The sequence below is a fragment of the Polyodon spathula genome, chromosome 1 (genome assembly GCF_017654505.1).
Source record: "Polyodon spathula isolate WHYD16114869_AA chromosome 1, ASM1765450v1, whole genome shotgun sequence".
Taxonomy (NCBI): domain Eukaryota; kingdom Metazoa; phylum Chordata; class Actinopteri; order Acipenseriformes; family Polyodontidae; genus Polyodon; species Polyodon spathula.
This window is the reverse complement of record NC_054534.1, coordinates 6870926-6889341: the sequence shown is the minus strand read 5'-3', so window position 1 is coordinate 6889341 and position 18416 is coordinate 6870926. Positions and strand designations below refer to the sequence as shown.

At 38.9% G+C, this 18416-nt stretch overlaps 1 protein-coding gene across 13 annotated transcripts in view; it reads left to right on the top strand.

Annotated features, from left to right (window-relative positions):
• The window catches only part of LOC121313120 (multiple C2 and transmembrane domain-containing protein 1-like), a 151023-nt gene that overhangs the window by 51178 nt on the left and 81429 nt on the right, over nt 1-18416 (top strand). For all 13 annotated transcript variants that reach the window (XM_041245318.1, XM_041245336.1, XM_041245327.1 and 10 more), the window contains exons 3-5: nt 11526-11668; nt 13525-13604; nt 14095-14206. In XM_041245318.1, the coding sequence (XP_041101252.1) occupies nt 11526-11668; nt 13525-13604; nt 14095-14206 (335 nt within the window). The remainder of the gene's footprint in view (nt 1-11525; nt 11669-13524; nt 13605-14094; nt 14207-18416) is intronic.

The following is an 18416-nucleotide window of genomic DNA, read 5'->3' as shown; positions in this document are numbered from 1 at the left end:
CCCAATTATTCAACCAGCTCGCCGCTGAACCCCCACACTAACTCAAGAGAGACGAGGACGAGCACTGTCTCCTCTGAAACGTGTGCCATCAGCCATCCACTTTTTTTAACTGCAAGTCCGCATTGAAGCCATTAGAGATCTACAGCGTTGGAGGACCACGCAGTTTGTAATTGCACACAGGCAGGCCTGCTGGCACCTGACCAGCTACGGGTCGCTGGTGTGCGGTGAGCGAAGGATTCCCCAGCTGATCTAAACCCTCCCCACCCGGGCAGCGCTTGGCCAATTGTGTGCCGCCTCCTGGGAGCTCCAAGCCACAGTCGGCAGTGGCATAGCCTGGATTCAGACTGCTGATCTCCAAGCTATAGGGCGCATCCTGCACTCCTTGCGCAGTGCCTTTACTGGATGCGCCACTCGGGAGCCCCTGATATCACTTCTTAAAGAGAAGGTCTTAGCTCTTATCTCATAAACGATTTGCAATAATCCTTGGGCAAACCTAACATGGCTACCATATTGCTTCTTTTTGTTATCTTGATGATAAAGATTAAACACTGTTTTGTTTAGAGGTATACTGAAGTTACTGTCAGGAAGATTTGGTCTGTTGTACCTTTGGACTTATCAATAGATCTTTCAGATGTGAAGAAACCAAAGAATGGTTCAGAATGTCAACAAAGCTTAATTTAGGCATCTATCTTTACCTGTAACATATGTAGCATTTGGGATTCTACGAAGATCAACTGACGTGGCACATGTACAATATATTCATTTATCAGAGGAGTATTTTAAAAGCTCTCCATTTTAATAGAGACATTGGGGTGCGAGATTAATGTATCTGTAATCTGCTTCTTGGAAAGAAAACAATACCAAATATTGAACAGTGGACACTTCAATGCTTATTGAATTGCACAGCCTTGTGGTAAGACAGGATAAAAGTAGGCCAATTAAACTAAGTTGTAAGACACTTGCAGAAGGGATCGTCATATTAACCAGCACATGTCCTTATTTAGTTTCTAATAATAACAAAACACAGCCACATGATGGCACTATCTGAAGACTGCCACATTTATATATTATTTTAACAGCAAACTGGGTATATGTTATTTTAAGGTTCATAATTATGTTAGGTCTTGGAAGATGGCTTGAATTATCAGCTTTTCTGATATGCCAATATATTTGGTTGGTATGGGGTTTTAGTGGAAAATAAAACAACCTCACTCCAGCTGTTCTGCATCCCTAGAAAATCTATACAGTCTTGACGCTTGATTTTCTCACAATGGAGTGCTCTCGCTCTCAAACTTACAGTAGCGTCTACAGCACAAGCTCAAAGCAAGCTCAAAACCACATGAAGGCAGATTTAGAGACACGTTATAATAACTCAGTACTGGAGCAACAGAACCCAGAGCCACCCTGAATGATTGTCAAAGAGTGACAGTGAAAAGCACACTGAAGGCACACCAGCCGAAACATGTTAGATCTAGTTGAACTTTGTCTACTTGACTTGAAGTTCTGGATGAATTGTGAAAACAGCAATTAAAAGAACATCGGAAGCAACTTACTCTACTCTGGCATTTCATTTTCTGTGTTTCAGCCCAGATCTGGATGCAGCCGGAACATGTTACTTCTGTACAGGTTACTGCTGTGCTTGCTTCACTTTGTTGGTTGGTATGCTGTGGACTCTCTGTACTGATATATTACCTATTTTATGCTGAATTAATTTACAGCATGCTATAATTTTTATTTACTTGCTCAGGTGTTTTCATTACCTTTGAAACGACTTCAAACTAACCATGCCCTCGCTGTCATTTCACTTTGTGGAGCAATTGTAATTAAGAGTTAGAAGGTAATTCCTGCAGTCTAATGGAATCTGGGGTATGACTGCCTGGAACATACATTAATACTGTCAAGCCTTCATAAATGATGTATTACTTTTGTTTTCAGTAAGGGCTGCACCAGACTGATATCCATTTCTTTGCAGAATGCACAGCATAGCTGTAGAGCACAAGTACAGAGTTTTTAGTTCTGAACACCCCTGCAGCTCCACTAGAGCCTGAATCACTCAGTTGAATACCTGGCTACTCTTTTAAAATCAATCTGGTAAACAATGTGTCACTAGCCTGGAATACAGTATTGGTTTATTCCCATAGTCCCGCTGGATGGGATCCTTCAACACATCCACACTCAAAGTGTGGTTTACTTTCTGTAAAATAAAAAACTTCAAATAAGTACCTCTGATTTGTAATTCAAGTGCCTGCAGTCAGTGGGTTATTTGTAGGTAGTGCTGATGAAAATGTAGGGAGCAGTCCTCACTGCTAGTGCAGACACTGTCCAAGCAAGCTTTCCAATACACCCTCACCTAGGTCCTGGCTTGCTGTGGTGTGGACCTTGTTTACAGGTTTATAATAATTATCTTTATTTTTATATAGTGCCTTTCATAGTGGACCACCATCACAAAGTGCTTTACAAGATATGAGACTAGGGTGTGTGAACTATGCATCAGTCTCTTACAACAACGTCTCACCTGAAAGAGGGAGCACAAGGAGGTTAAGTGACTTGCTCAGGGTCACATAGTGAGTCAGTGGCTGAGCTGGGATTTGAACCAGGGACATCCTGGAAATAAGCCTGGTTCTTTAACCATTAGACCACACAGCCTCCTATAGTAGCAATACTGTGATATGGACTGCACTACCCAGGCCACAGACACCACTGTGGTACCGAGGTGCTTCAGTGTATTTCCAATGTGTATTCATGATGCCATTGATATGTTCAAATATAAATGTTACGGCTAGAGTGCTAGTCTGCTAATGGCTACTGCACCTTAGTTTTGAACCATTGCTCCTTAATTGCATTTGCAGTGCCACTGCATTTTCATTGAATATCATTTGGTATTTCAGCCTCCAAACATTTTGCATTTCATATTGAATCTCCTAAAAGCACTTCTCTGATCCCACTAGACTGGACCTCCACCAGTTAACACTGCATATGTTTCATCTGTCATCTGTTCAATATTTTGAAATATTTTGATCTGTGAGTGCTGCTGCTGACACGATAGGCATCCCATGATTTCCTTAATACATCATTTAATCCTCATTTTATACTTTCTGACAGATTTTTTGTAAGTACTTTGCATGTTGTATATGTATTGTGATCTGTGCAATATTTTGAAAAAAAAAACAGCATACAATTCTTCACAAAAATTAAACAGCTCAGAGGTATAAGTAGTTGGAAAAAAAGGTAGGCTAACTTTTTGTTTTATGCTTCATCTGATTTTGGGTTGAATTTATATAGGATTTTAGTCTCTAGAGTTTTTCAGTCTCTTTCGCCATACAGTATGTGTCGAGACTGAGACATCTTTTCTTTTTTTCTTTATAATTCAGGGATTAGCAGTGCATACAGTAATGTATATAGTCTAGGATGTCTTTATTTGGTTCCTAGAAGTAACATTATGTGTAGATCTGTCACTTCAATATTATCTGGTTGCTCCAGTAACCTTGATGAAAACTCTGGACCGCTGCCCAAGTCCTGATATGAAGAGCAGAAATAAAGGCTGTTGCTGTGCTGTGCCTGTCAGGTCTTGAGCACCAAGCTGTTAAAGTGGTGTCACCAGTTCATAAGGTTCCCCCACAGCTAGCCACTAATCTCTCAGTGCAATCAGAAAAACGCTGACACTGCGTTCACATCGTTTCTGGACCCATTATTAAAGCTGGCTTTCAGTCTTTGCATCAGGTGCCCAAGACATTGATTTTAGTATAGTTTTGTCTACCACATTGCGTCATTTAAATATGTAGGATGACGCATATACTGTATACATCTGATCTTGGTTTCTGTGTATCGTACATGAGGTGATACTATCATAAATTGCCACGTTCTTCTTTTTCTATGCATGGCAAAACCGATATACTGCAATTAAGTGTTAAAAAATCAGTGTGTACCTCCAATTTTAAGGCTGCTGTCAAAAGTATCTGTACACATGAACTGAAGCACTCAGATAACAACTGGATCACTATATATTTTGTTTTCGGTTTGTTTGACTTCCGTTCCTCAACTTGAGTGAGCCAAGTTCATTAAGCTCTGTGCAGTGGTGTGTGTAACTGAATTCCACATTGAGCAACACTGTTCCAGTAATCTGTTCTGTAAACAGCAGCCTTACAGCAGAACCACCTGTCTCAAAATATGCATGCTGACCTTCTTTGTTAACACTACCCAGCTTTTCTTATAAAGCTCGACGCCAGTTATTTGCACGGGTGTTGAATTTCAGTCGTGTCTTTGTGCATTTCAGTTACACACAGCTTGTTCTTAAAACCAAGATGTATTGTGGTGATCTATATTTTTAATAAAAAAGAGACCACTTGCACTGTTACCAGGTTTTTGGCTTTTTGTTTCACCTCATATGGCTCTCCAAACCCTTAGACCCTCATATATAGAGTGAGACTTGCATGCTGTATTTTGATCCCTTAAATGTGACCTAGAGTACCTCATTTATAAAATTGTCATTTCTGCATGCACTTTGTATAATAAATGAACAGTAGTTACACGTACAATACAGGGGGAGGTTTTAATGCTGGCCACCTTCTGAGTTGAGAACATGTACGTCATTAGCACAGTATTTCATTAGATGAAGAAGGTGCTTCACTACACAAAAGCACAGCATTCACTGTTGGGATTTGGTTGTATATCTTGACAGTTACTTGCTCCTTTCTGTATTCTACAAAACAGAGACATCTCAATTTAATGAAAGAGTATTTTTCTGTCTGTATTCCATGTTAGTTTATTGCAGGATTGTCTGAATGTATTAAAAAAAATGTCTGAAAGCATACTTGTTTTTAAATGTGTTTTAAATGTGCTCTTTGTACTGGGTTGCTTCCGGCTGTTGGGAATGACAGTTTCAGTTTTATTAAACGTATTTATCAGCCTTCTCATTTCCAGCAGCCGGCCAGCTAAATTGCCATCTGCTTTGCCAGATGAGCCATTTAAAATAATTATTTCAGAAAGTTTTTCCAGTGCTCGTATGTTCTAGTGAATAGTAGGGGAGGCCTGGAGTGTCACACTTTTTTACTTTGTATTGTTCTCTTCAATCTAGTGACATTCTGCAAGGATTTGTTCCTCATTAAACTGAAGAGTAACACCATGTACAAATGGATGTTTTCATATCAGCATAACTTTATTCAAAATATGATATTTAGACAGTTGAAAAAGCGTTGCTCACCGGTGACAATCTGCCCCGTACTGTGGTTGGTTGTCACACGATATGAGGTTGATTGCCACTAATTATGGGGTTGCTTTTATAGAAGAAAATAATGCAAGCTTTTAATTTTTAAAAGTAATAACGTTTCTACTGTGTAGCACAGGATTACAATGACAGTTACATTTTAACTTTTTGTATGAACATAGGCTATATATAACATGAACAGTATAGGCCTATATATATATTTCAAATGTTGAACCCACACATTATGTGGTGACATATCCCATATGCAGGTGTAAAAAAAGGAGAAACAAAAAATGTAAGCCTTCTTCTTAGGATTCTAAATCAAAATAATTTTCGGCAGGCCTACAAGTTAAGCGCTGCCTTTACTTCCCATTTGCCAAGAAGTGATGACCGGAATTCACACCAGGAAATATGAAATATAGTGGAATACTATTTCCTGTTGCTGAAACAGCCCATGCAAGTGTCACAAGTGTTCCTCTTTCTGCAGATGTGATTGAACCAATCTGTTTAAATCCACAGCGGGCTACAATCTTGTCAGGTTTATGGACTATAGTCACACCAGATTCATCCATATTCCACACATCACCGGCTCCAAATTCATGCCGCTTCAGAACTTGTGAGAGATTATCCAGGAAAGCACCCACATTTCCTTTGTTGAAACTACCGGCTCAGGCTGGGCTTGTTGCCTCAGGCCTGCGAATTGATAAACGTGGGCGAAGTTTCAAGAAGCCTGTAATCCATTCTGCACTGGCTTGTTCAACATCTCTCCAGGAATGAGGGATACTTCAATTATGAGCCACAGCTGACTGGTAAGCAGGTCTGTGTGTTTCTTTAGGTGAAAGACCATAAACATGCCAGATGCCTTGGTAATGTATTTTACAAACTGTTCCTCCAGCTCTACAGTAAAAATCATTCTGTTCTTTACACATCCAACTGGTACCCACGGCTGATCATTTTTCCCTTGTATGTCTTCAGGACCCAACTTCTGACAATACCGGGTTAGAGTCCGATAGTTAATGTTAAAATCTTTTGCAGTGCTTCTGATGGATTTGCTCTGAAGTTCATCTTGACGCACAGCTCTGAGCAGAACATCTGGGGAAGTTGTGCCTTTCTCAGTGTTCCTTTTAAAGTTCTGAAACATTTCTTTAACTGCAAGAAAATAACTCCACAAAAATATAAGTATATTGCCGGGGTGGGTTGTCACGTGACAACTAACCCCCAAAACTCTGTGACAACCTGCCCCAACCAGACTACTTAATAATTTGATTCTCCCAGTCACTTCTTAGCCTACTGGTTTTGTTATTACAGCAAAGTTAGTTTGTTCTATTTAACATGACAACCAGTTCAAACAAACCGCAATACTACTAAGTGTTTTAACAAATAAAATATCTTTTTTTTTTACTTTGGGTATGACCAAACAATGAAGTATGTGCTAACCATTATGTTCGCCACCTAGTGTCATAGTTGTGAGCACTGTGGCAACCGACCCCGGTCTCCCCTATTCAAAATGTTTATTTTCTCCCAGTAGAACAGCGGCAATTTTCACATTACATTAGGTATGTTACGTCGAGTAAAACATTTCTTCTGAGCGCATCTCGTTTCCAGAGTTATGTTTCCATGGACACCGTGAATCGCGATGGACCAATCAGTTTCGACCTTACAAGCGATGTTGGTGATGAAGACCAAACTGTACAATCATATACCTGAGTCAGTAACCGTACAGCAAGAGTTATGAAATTATATACATTTTTTTTTTTAAACAAACAACCTGCGTTTTCTATGTAAGCTCATCTTTTTTCGTGGTGTACAAACTACAGTGAGTATATGTTATAGCATTGTAAAATGTCTTGTACAGTGATTTAAAAGATTGATCTGAATCCTAGCATATACTAAACTAAAATCAAGTGTTCGATATTGCAGTTCTCGCACGCCCATTTTTAAAAATGATTTTTTAAATATATTTATTTATTAATGCACCTGCGCATTGATAAACGGGCGAGTATGTATACTCAGAATCTTGGAAGACTAAAAATAAATGTAAGGACTGGTTGATTCCATGAATATTTTTAAAACTTAAAACTGGTCTTGCTTTTGTTTTGTTTTTCATTTTTTTTTTTAAATAAAATGCAAAAGAAAAAATGGAATACATGAAAAAATAGAAAACAAAACACAGCTAATGGCTTCACGTGTTTCCCTTCAGGCTCACTTGGCATTATGGTATCAATGTGACATTGTTTGTTTTTGTGCCTGATATATAATTGATAATATATAATTGATCTGTTTCATTGGTATCTGGTTCCTACATAAACATGAATGTGATTTCTACAGTAAGTATTCATACTTCATTTTAATACAAATTAAAGCTAATTAGCTTGTATTGCAGTGTTTTGTGGCAGACTGCAGGCACCAACCAAAAAGGGAAGCTGCTCCAGATTTCCTACAGTAGCTCATGCTAATCTACTAAGGAAGTGGTGTGTCAGTTTATGCTAACCTGTATTAATAAAATGAATGAAAAATATCCAAAACCTTTTGTGTATATAAATTTGTAGCAATTTGTAGACCAACCTGAGGTTCCATTTCAACATTACTCTTTTCCATTTGATAAGTAATTTCCATGTTTTTCCATTTTATATACCTATTACTTGATATTTATGCACTGGACTTTTACTTCCAAGCTACATTGTTTAAGTAAATGGCAATGCATTATTTATTGTTATTGGTATTTATTTTAATCAAGCAACAGTTAACAGAATTGAAAACATATTAAAAACCAAAGAAAAAAATAAAACTTACTGTAGAAACTGCATTAATGTTTACAGAGGGGGCTCCCAAGTGTCGCATTCGATAAAGGCGCTCTGCGTGGAGTGCAGGATGGGCCCTATAGCCTGGACGTCTTAGGTCGGCCAGGGTGTCCTCGGCTCACCACACTGCATCGACTTCTGTAATCTGACCGGGTGTCTGCAGGCTTGCCTGTAAGCTGCCCAGAGCTGCGTTGGCCTCCGACGCTGTAGCTCTGAGGTGGCTGCATGGTGGGACCTCCATACCTCCCACACCTGTGCTGGGGGAGGATTCAGCCAGAGGATTCTGTGATGCTGTGACTGGTCCACACATGTGCTTGTTGTGGGGTGGAGTCAGAGGACACTGTTGACTGTGTGATTATAGATTGTTCTTTGGGCAACAGCACATACTATTTTTTGTTCATGTTACCCTACATTATCCAATTAGGATGTGAGTTGCAGTCCAAAATAGAATTGTGAACTGATTATTAACTGAAATTGTAATTTCAGCACAGCTATGTAAATAAAGTACCTGTAATTGTGATGTTATTTCCTTTAGTTTTGCATACAGTTTTTGTAGGGAGGCTTGCATCTCTTGGGAAAGAACAGAATGGCAATCTTGTGCATGTATAAATGTATTTCTGCTGATGACATCTATCACACTGAGTTAATAAACAGCACAATCCACTACTAGAATCTCATAGATATATACTACAAATTGAAAATGATACACCATTTGAAATTCTGAAATGAATTAAAAAAAGCAAGGCTCCTCACAAAGCCCAACACCAGATGCTTGCGTTGTTTATTTCTGGTTTGGTAATGTTATTGTCTTATTACTGTGTGAAAATAGCAGGCTAATGTCATTCTAGAGGAAATAGCTAAGGGCCAAGCACACAGCGGGGCAGTGAATCAGTGGATCAATGCAGTTCTTTACTTTATGATTCAGACTGCTGGCAACACACATGACTCTTATGCAATGTAATATAATAGTGAGTATATTTAATGTGATCATTGCCATGGTCAGCCAGCAGGCTTCTGGTACAGAACAGTATGAAAGTGGACTAAAAGTGTACATGACAGCAATATAAAATATATCTTTATATGGCCATTATGGAACAGATTATACACAAGAACTGTAAAGTCTCATTAGCTGAAATTCCTGGTATTTTCCTATAGCAGTTTTATCTGTATTATTTCTGTTCTTTTTTCATCTCTCGAGTTTAAGGGCTCGTGTTGATGGAAGGGTAACTAGTTTGCATTATCTAGAATATATAATGCCTCTGTGAATTTCAAAGCACACTCTGTAAATTAGAATGGCATTTATTATTTATTAACCTGTGAAGTTGCCATTACTTTGTATGGGGCACCATGATGAACAGCCATCCACCCCTTAAGTCACTGGTACCCTCCTTAGATTCTGAATGGAGATCTTGTAAAGGATGGTCCAGGGGCGGTATAGAGGCTATTAAACTTGTATTGCATCAAATCAAGTTTAAAAGCTATTGAATTGTACTTTCTGATTTAATCTAATCTGTTTCGTAGACAACACCCTTGGGAGGCTTCGTCTGTCTAAATGGGTGTTGAATTGTAACCTCGGAGCTTGTAAATCCTAGCCGAGGTGCATTAATAGAGCACTGCTCTTTTCTGATTAGCTATCTGGTGGGGTCCTTCAGTGTTTTCTCAAAGATGTTAAATCAATGTGTGTGTATGTTGTAAAGCATTAATAACTAAGTTCCGCTGAGGTATGTTGTGAGGTTGTATAATATTTAAGAACATAAGAAACGAGAAAAGGCCATTCGGCCCATCTTGCTCGTTTGGTTGTTAGTAGTTTATTGATCCCAGAATCTCATCAAGCAGCTTCTTGAAGGATCCCAGGGTGTCAGCTTCAACAACATTACAGGGGAGTTGGTTCCAGACCTTCACAATTTTCTGTTCTTTATCTAATCTCCATTTGTGACCCCTGGTCCTTGTTTCTTTTTTCAGGTCAAAAAAGTCCCTTGGGTCGACATTGTCAATACCTTTTAGAATTTTGAATGCTTGAATCAGATCACCGCGTAGTCTTCTTTGTTCAAGACTGAATAGGTTCAATTCTTTAAGCCTGTCTGCATATGACATGCCTTTTAAACCCAGAATGACTCTGGTCACTCTTTGCACTCTTTCTAGAGCAGCAATATTCTTTTTGTAGCGAGGTGACCAGAATTGAACACAATATTCTAGATGAGTTTTACTAATGCATTGTACAGTTTTAATGTTACTTCCCTTGATTTAAATTCAACACTTTTCACTATATACACACACACACACACACACACACACACACACACACACACACACACACACATATATATACTAGCATCTTCTTGTCCTTTTTTATAGCTTTCCCATATTGTCTAGATGAAGGCATTTCTGAGTCAATATAAACTCCTAGGTCTTTTTCATAGATTCCTTCTTCAATTTCATTACCTCCCATTTGGTATTTATAATGCACATTTATATTACCTGCGTGCAGTACCTTACACTTTTCTCTATTCAATGTCATTTGCCATGTGTCTGCACCAGTATTTTGAATGTATTCACTGTTACTGACCCAGTATTTATGATATGTTGTTTATGAAATATTGTAATATAATACACCTTCACAATGTGACATTTTACTGCCAGTATATTTACTATCAAAAACAATCATGCTGTGTTTATTCAATTCACTAGATATCGGTGTCATTTATGTTTTTGAGTATGTAGACTCCAAATCTGTCCCAAGTCACACGATGACATATCATGGCAGAATTAAGATTGTAAAAACAGTTCAGAAACATGGTTAGAAATGTTTTTATTTGAATTGGTTTCCTAGTTGTAGGATTCATTTCACTTTTATGGTAGATTTATTGACTCTAATTATACTTCAGTTGTGTTGAAGAGTACATTGGATAAGGGCCAATCAAAATGTAAAGCACCCATTGTGTAACAGTGTGGAGGCGGGGCACAAACCGTTGACCACGCACACCGCAAGCGAGTGTCTTAAACACTGTAAAAGAAAAGAGCTGGGCTCTTCTATAGTCGTGGTTATTCAGCTCTCCATCGCCTCTCATCTCATCTCACGACAGGGCAAAGGACCCGCAACGGCGGGGCAGCACACAACACTGTCTGTTAAAATAGCTTGAGATTGAAAAAACAACACCATATGGGGCATTTCAAAATATAACAATTAATATACAGCTGTTCCACCTTGCTGGAGTGTCCCCTGCTTATATGACAGAGCAGTCCCTAATCTTTCAACTGGGGAGGTTCAGTTCATCAATCAATATTAAATGACCCAGTAGCAAAGGCGTGACACCGCCACCTTTAGCCTGTGCAAAGTAGTATGAGCGGGGGAAGCGTTCACCCTGCCACACACACACACTGGTTCTGGTCATGTGGCTCTGATCATGTGGTCACAGCTCAATAGATGTTAAGGAGAAATATAAGGGCATTATGATGCATCTGTGTTCACATGTTTGCTGCAGGTTACTTCGTTTTTATTTTGAGTTTTCTTTTTTTAACAGGCACAAGTGATCCATATGTCAAGTTTAAAATTTCCGGGAAAGAAGTTTTTAGAAGCAGGACGATACACAAGAACCTGAACCCAGTCTGGGATGAAAAAGCCAGCCTTCTCATTGAAAATCTCAGAGAGCCCTTGTATGTAAAGGTAAGTGAACATTTAGCAGGCATGTTACTGCAGCTCCGTATTGATTAACAGCTGGATTATTTGACAGGGTGAAGAAGGACAGCGCTGTCTGCAACATATTCTTCAAGTCTATCAGAGAACAGTATAAAATATCAACATTAATAAGAAGGAATGACAGACTGTTCTCATGAAGCAGTTCCAAATTATTCGATTTTAGATATAGCATAACATCCAGCTAGCTAACGGTAGTAAGTACCATGTCAAAGTGCAAATGCATTCAATTAGGAGCCGGAAGATGGGTGTCTTTGACAGGTATTCAGCATGTTTCAGCAGGCTCTATGCTGTTATCCACCCATGGGGATACATATCACCGGTGACAGGGACATTTCTAATGTAGCACAAAATATGCCATTTTCTACATTAGGGCTCACCAATAATAAATCAACCAATCACAGTTCCAGACTTGTCAAAATGCCAATGCATCTTATCTAGTGAGCAGCTGGCAACCCATGCGTGAAATATACAGCACAATTCTAAAGTAAATGATTATCAATTAGTGCTCCTGCACTGTTAGTAATATTTCCAGTGAGGTGATAGCTACTTGTAAACAATGGCTTACTCTATTCAACTCAGGCAATGTCAATCTAATGGGAGGTGGGGCTTGTGGGAAAAGAATGCACTATCAGTGTAAGTTAGTGAGGCCTCATTTACAAGGGGGTCCTGTTAGATAATAAAACAATTACAATACAAGCAACACAATAAATACATGTCATAACCCTAGTCAGCAGCCCACAAAAAACAACAGCATAAATAAGACACATCTGTATGTTAATGTGGACTAAAGGAAAAACAATGGCAAGAAGCAATTCTGAAATATGATCTTTATAGCCAGAAAAGAGGGATTATTGAGGGAACTGTAATAAGGCCAGCAGTGGAGGATGAGTATCAGTTTGCAGCAGACCTGTCCTGTACACCCATTCTAAATGTCTTTGGGGGTCCATTTAATTGGAATGATATGTGACACAACCTGATTAATAAAGAGCTTTTAGAATAGGAAACAAGGGATGGTCCGAAACTATTTTGGTTTGCATGTTGCTGCTAGAGATGTGTTTGCTTTGCTATTTTGACAGTTGTGGAGTTATACTGCCACCCTGTGGTCACTTCCAATAATGTATAATTTCTCCTTGTGTTGTTCTGGTATCCAGGAGATGAGCATGTGCAATAGGTTAGCCTTAGTGGTTCCATAGTAGTAAGTGTACAGTGCTTGGATTTTTATTTAATGTTCAATATTACTTCACAGTGTTTTTCCAGAAACATCTGTTGTACACATACTGTACCGGCTGTTTTTTATGATGGCTTTTTTGGTTAGTTGAAAAACATTACCACTGTATTAAAGTTTAAAATTGTAAGCCTGTTTTTAATTCAAAAGTTGAAATTCTTAGGAAGTGCTTAAGGACAGGCTACTTTGTAATTTTTTTGGAGCATTTTTAACTGGCATCTTCCTGTAATTATCTTTTTAACTATATCATTAGGATAACTTACTTTAATTTTGTTAACTGCAAAAGTGAAGTCTAAATGTAATGTATCAAATTTTATAAATACAGCTTGCGTTTTCAAAGAAGAATTCATTTGGTACTTTATGGGTTAATATGACCAGTTTCAGACACATCAGCTAATGTTACCGATTTTAACTGCTTCGTTAAAAAGGAAAACAGTTACAGAATGTTCATTATGCAACAGGGTAGTAGAGAGAGTGGATGGCAGGGTGCTGGCTTCAATAACCGAACCCCGAGCTTGGCCATCTGAGTGTGTCTGGTTGTTTTTTGAAAGACAGAAACCCCAGGATATTGATTTGTGTGTGTGTGTGTGTGTATCAGGTCTTTGATTATGACTTCGGACTGCAAGATGACTTCATGGGATCAGCCTACCTGCACCTCGACACCTTGGGGCAGAAAAAGTAGGTTTGTTTGAATCTTTAATAGTAATTCATTAACCACAGTGTACAACGTTTTAAAATACTGTATCTAAGATAGAGTGAGCGCTCCATCTGGTGGTCAATGCAGGGAATGCAACTGAAATTATTTAACGCAGTATGTAATTGTACATGAAGCAGATGGAAATGTACAATACATCTATCCATGTGTTGAAGATTCAGTTCAACATACACAACATTACCTCTGCCCTTTTAAAGAATTCTGTTGTACTCTGAAAAGTGTGGATAATGCTTTGGGGAACTAAAACATTTCAGAGTGCTGTGTTTCCAAGTTAAGTATATGTGAAATTGTTCATTCAGGGGAAGTCAAAAGTATATTGAAGCTGTTTAATATAGGTATTTAACAGATGGGGCAGTGATTTTAAATCCTCAGCCACCTGCCTGTCAACAACTAATTCATTTCACACACTGTAGCGGTCCCACGTATAAGTGATCTTTCATTTTGTGATTGCAGGACAACCGAGGTGACATTAAATTTGAAGGACCCACAGTACCCTGATCTCAACCTGGGAACGCTGCTGCTATCAGTCACCCTGTCCCCTAAAGAAGGGGACATAAGAGAAGATGTAAGTCTCCAGTTATCAGAGAAGATGATTCTTACGTGTGTGCATAACATATGCAGAGAACACTGCAGCACTGGCTGTCTTGAAAAGTGAAGTACAGAGGATGGGAAAGATAACGCATTAATAATGATGGGATTGGGTGAGAATCCTTCAGTAGCTACTAGTGATTACTAGTCATCACCATGAATCTCAATTCTGTTTGAAATACAAAGAAATACATAGGATTTAAAACAGTGCTTGACTAACAGTTGTTTACTGACCTGAGAAGGCAGGTTGCATTGCGTTTTGGAAAAGCAGTTACACTTTATTTGAATTGAACACAATGTAGAATTCATAACACCTTCATAAAGGCTACATACCATTGCATAACCATGTGCATAATCCTTCTCCTTCACAGTCACTACAAAATAAACTGTTAGCAAGGCATTTGCACTATAGTGCTGCAGAATAATATTGTTTCATAAAACAAACTGTTAGCATAGCACTTGCATTACAGTGCTGCAGAAAAATACTATTTCATTGCACTCAATAATGACAGTGAAAGTATTATGGGCTGTGCAGTTGAAATGCTGCCTTTTTTAATCACAGTAAAATTGGTTTGTAGCAAGTGTTATGACCATATGTTATGAATATTGACCTGCATTTTTGTCAGTTTGACATTGTTATGTAACTTTTATGAGGGTGTTATGAATGGTACACTACCGTGCAAATAAAAGGCTGTATGCCTACTCACTTTCTCAGAGCCACCTAATTGCTACTTTAGCTGGATTGGAGGTGTCAATGCTGTGTCTTCCTGCTGCTCTGTGTGCTTAGAGACTTGGTATGTAAACTGCAGGGAGCTAGTCAATGTGTTTTCCATTCCCAGCTCCTTTAGTGAGACAAAAGATTCAAGTTGCTGGAGAATTGAAAGTGCAGAAACTACTGCTCTTTACATTATTAAAGTGAAACAACAGGTGTTCAGACATGGGTCATGTTGTTCAGTGTTTTCATGGATGAGCTGAGAAAATCAAAGCTAAGAAAAGAACTGCTTTGTCAGATCATGCTGTAACTCTGCGATCCCCCAGTTCAGTAAACTGATTGGAATACATTTCTTATAAGGGATTCACTGGCAGGAGGAGGCAATTCATAATCAATAATTGAGAGCCAATTAATAATAATACTAATACTACAAAAAATAATGCTAATAGTTTTTTGTTATTGTTGTTTTTTTAACTTAAGATTTGTAGTACATTTGTAGTATCTTCGCCTACCTTTTTACGATGGTGTTTAATATGGCCTGACACTGTTTTTCAGTTGTAGTTGCCAGTGACATATATTACAAAGGCTAATTAGATCATCCAAAGTATGCATGTTAAGCTCCAGTGCCATCTAGTGAATTTACTTTTGTATTTCTGGTAAAGTATTAAATGTCGGTGTTAACTTGCAATTAATTCTTTTTTTTATTTTCTGGTGCCACTTTGCCTTGATTTTGTTTTTGCACTAAAGCGTGTTTCAACAATTAAAATATTTTTCTCTAACACAAAGCAATATGCAAAAACCCGTCACTGGAGTCCTTACAGGGCAACAGTGAGTCCCTGTGCTGCTCAGATCACCTTGTAGATAACCCTGTAAATATCCCTGCATGGTGCATCACCTGCTTCACCAGAACATGCTAGAAATGTATGACTGTGTGAAGTTAATGTGTAAGACTGTCTAGTAGGACAATCATTTGGGTCACATAGTTTTATGAGTTTGTTGAGTCTTTTTGCTTTAAAAATGGTTTGACAAGGAAAACTGTACAGGAGATTTAAATGGAAGCTATAACAACAATCACTTCAATCCTCACGCCATGAGGTTGTCATGCAGGTAGGTCTATAAGGGACGACTTCATTGCTAAATAGAGTTCAGTGCAGCTCACATAGTTTGGTGATACCTGTGTAATGATACCATCACAATGCCAAACAAGAGAGAATTAACATCATTAGAGAGCTAAAACTTGACATGATGCTCATTAAATGACAAATCACAGAGTGTTCTAAGATATGTTCACACTACTGTACTGCACTCTGTATTCCCATACAGATTTAGACAGCTATCCTACTAATTTACATTTTATTTTCTGTCTGTGTAAAGTACAGAAAAAGGCAAGTAATAACATTGATTCAGGTGTTGAACTTCACTGTCATACAATTTGTTCCTGTAGAACCCTAGAACTCCTGTAGAACCCTAGAACTCTCGTAACATATTAATCACCGTCAGAGTTTCCTGCAGACCTGCAGCTGAGCAGGGTTGCGACTGGTGAGTAGCTGTATGAGGGGGCCTCCATGTGAAAGTGAAGTTGGTGCATTACTAGGAGGTAATGTTAACCTGAGCTCTCTGTGCACCCTCTGGATATTAAACCCCACTGACATCGTTTAAAGAAGAGCTAGGATACAAATGATTACAGCCCAGTAGCATTCTAGCCTGACTAAATACCCCCTCCCCTGCCTAATTGCTTCTCAGTGATCTGTCCCACTGCATCATAAATAGCAATTCATGTTAGATTAGTGCTGGGATGAACACAGTTCTGTTACATTCAAGTATTAGTGTTAATACTTGAATATTAATACCACACCGTCTCTCAGGAGTAAATCGAAACTGATGCACGATCGGATATACAGTGCCTTGCAAAAGTATTCAGACACCTGACCAATTCTGTCATATTACTGAATTACAAATGGTACATTGAAATTTCGTTCTGTTCGATATTTTATTTTAAAATACTTAAACTCAAAATCAGTTATTGTAAGGTGACATTGGTTTTATGTTGGGAAATATTTTTAAGAAAAATAATATCTTGCTTGCATAACAGCTTTAAGTATTTTGGGGTAAGTATGTACCAGCTTTGCACACAGTGTTGGAGTGATTTTGGCCCATTCTTCTTGGCAGATTTGCTCCAGGTTGTTCAGGTTGGTTGGACGATGCTTGTGGACCGCAACTTTTAAATAGTGCCACAGATTCTCAATGGGATTGAGATCAGGACTTTTACTGGGCCACTGTAGGACATTCACCTTTTTGTTCTTGAGCCACTCCAATGTTGCTTTGGCCTTGTGCTTGGGATCATTGTCCTGGTGAAAGGTGAATTTCCTCCCAAGCTTCAGTTTTTTAGCAGACTGAAGCAGATTCTCTTGCAGTATTTTCCTGTACTTTGCTGCATCCATTCTTCCTTCAATTGTAACAAGATGCCCAGTCCCTGCTGATGAGAAGTATCCCCACAGCATGATGCTGCCACCACCATACTTCACTGTAGGGATGGTGTGTCTTGAGGCGTGGGCAGTGTTAGGTTTGCGCCACACATAGCGCTTTGAGTTTTGGCCAAAAAGCTCTATCTTGGTCTCATCTGACCACAAAACCTTTTCCAACATCGCAGCTGGGTCACTCTCATGCTTTCTGGCAAACTTCAGACGTGCTTTCAGATGGTACTTTTTGAGTAACGGCTTCTTTCTTGCCACCCTCCCATACAGACCAGTGTTATGCAGAGCTCTTGGTATGGTTGACTGGTGCACCATTACTCCACTCCCAGCCACTGAACTCTGTAGCTCCTTCAAAGTGATTGTTGGCCTCTCTGTGGCTTCTCTCACAAGTCTCCTTCTTGTTTGAGCGCTGAGTTTTGAGGGACGGCCTTTTCTTGGCAGTGCCTGGGTGGTGTGTTGCAGCTTCCACTTCCTGATTATTGATCCAACTGTGCCCACTGGGATATCCAAACACTTGGATATTATTTTGTACCCTTTCCCTAATCTATGCATTTGTATTACTTTATCTCTAACTTCTGTAGAATGCTCTTTGATCTTCATTTTCCTTCAGATTCACAGCCTTACCAATGATCCTTCAACAGTGGGGTTTTTATCCAGAAAATGTGACAGCAACTTTAATGGTTCACAGGTGGAGGCCAATGGTAAGGTAATTGTGTCCTCGTTAGGGCAATTTCTTTCATCGGTGTAAACTGGGAGCTTCCACAGCACAGGGGTTGAATACTTTTGCAAGCAAGATATTTCAGTTTTTTATTTTTCTTAAAATTATTTCCCAACATAAAGCCAATGTCACCTTACAGTAATTGATTTTGAGTTTCAGTTATTTAAAATAAAATATCGAACAGAGCGAAATTTCAATGTACCATTTGTAGTTCAGTAATATGAGAGAATTGGTCAGGGGTCTGAATACTTTTGCAAGGCACTGTACCTTCTAAACAAAGGAG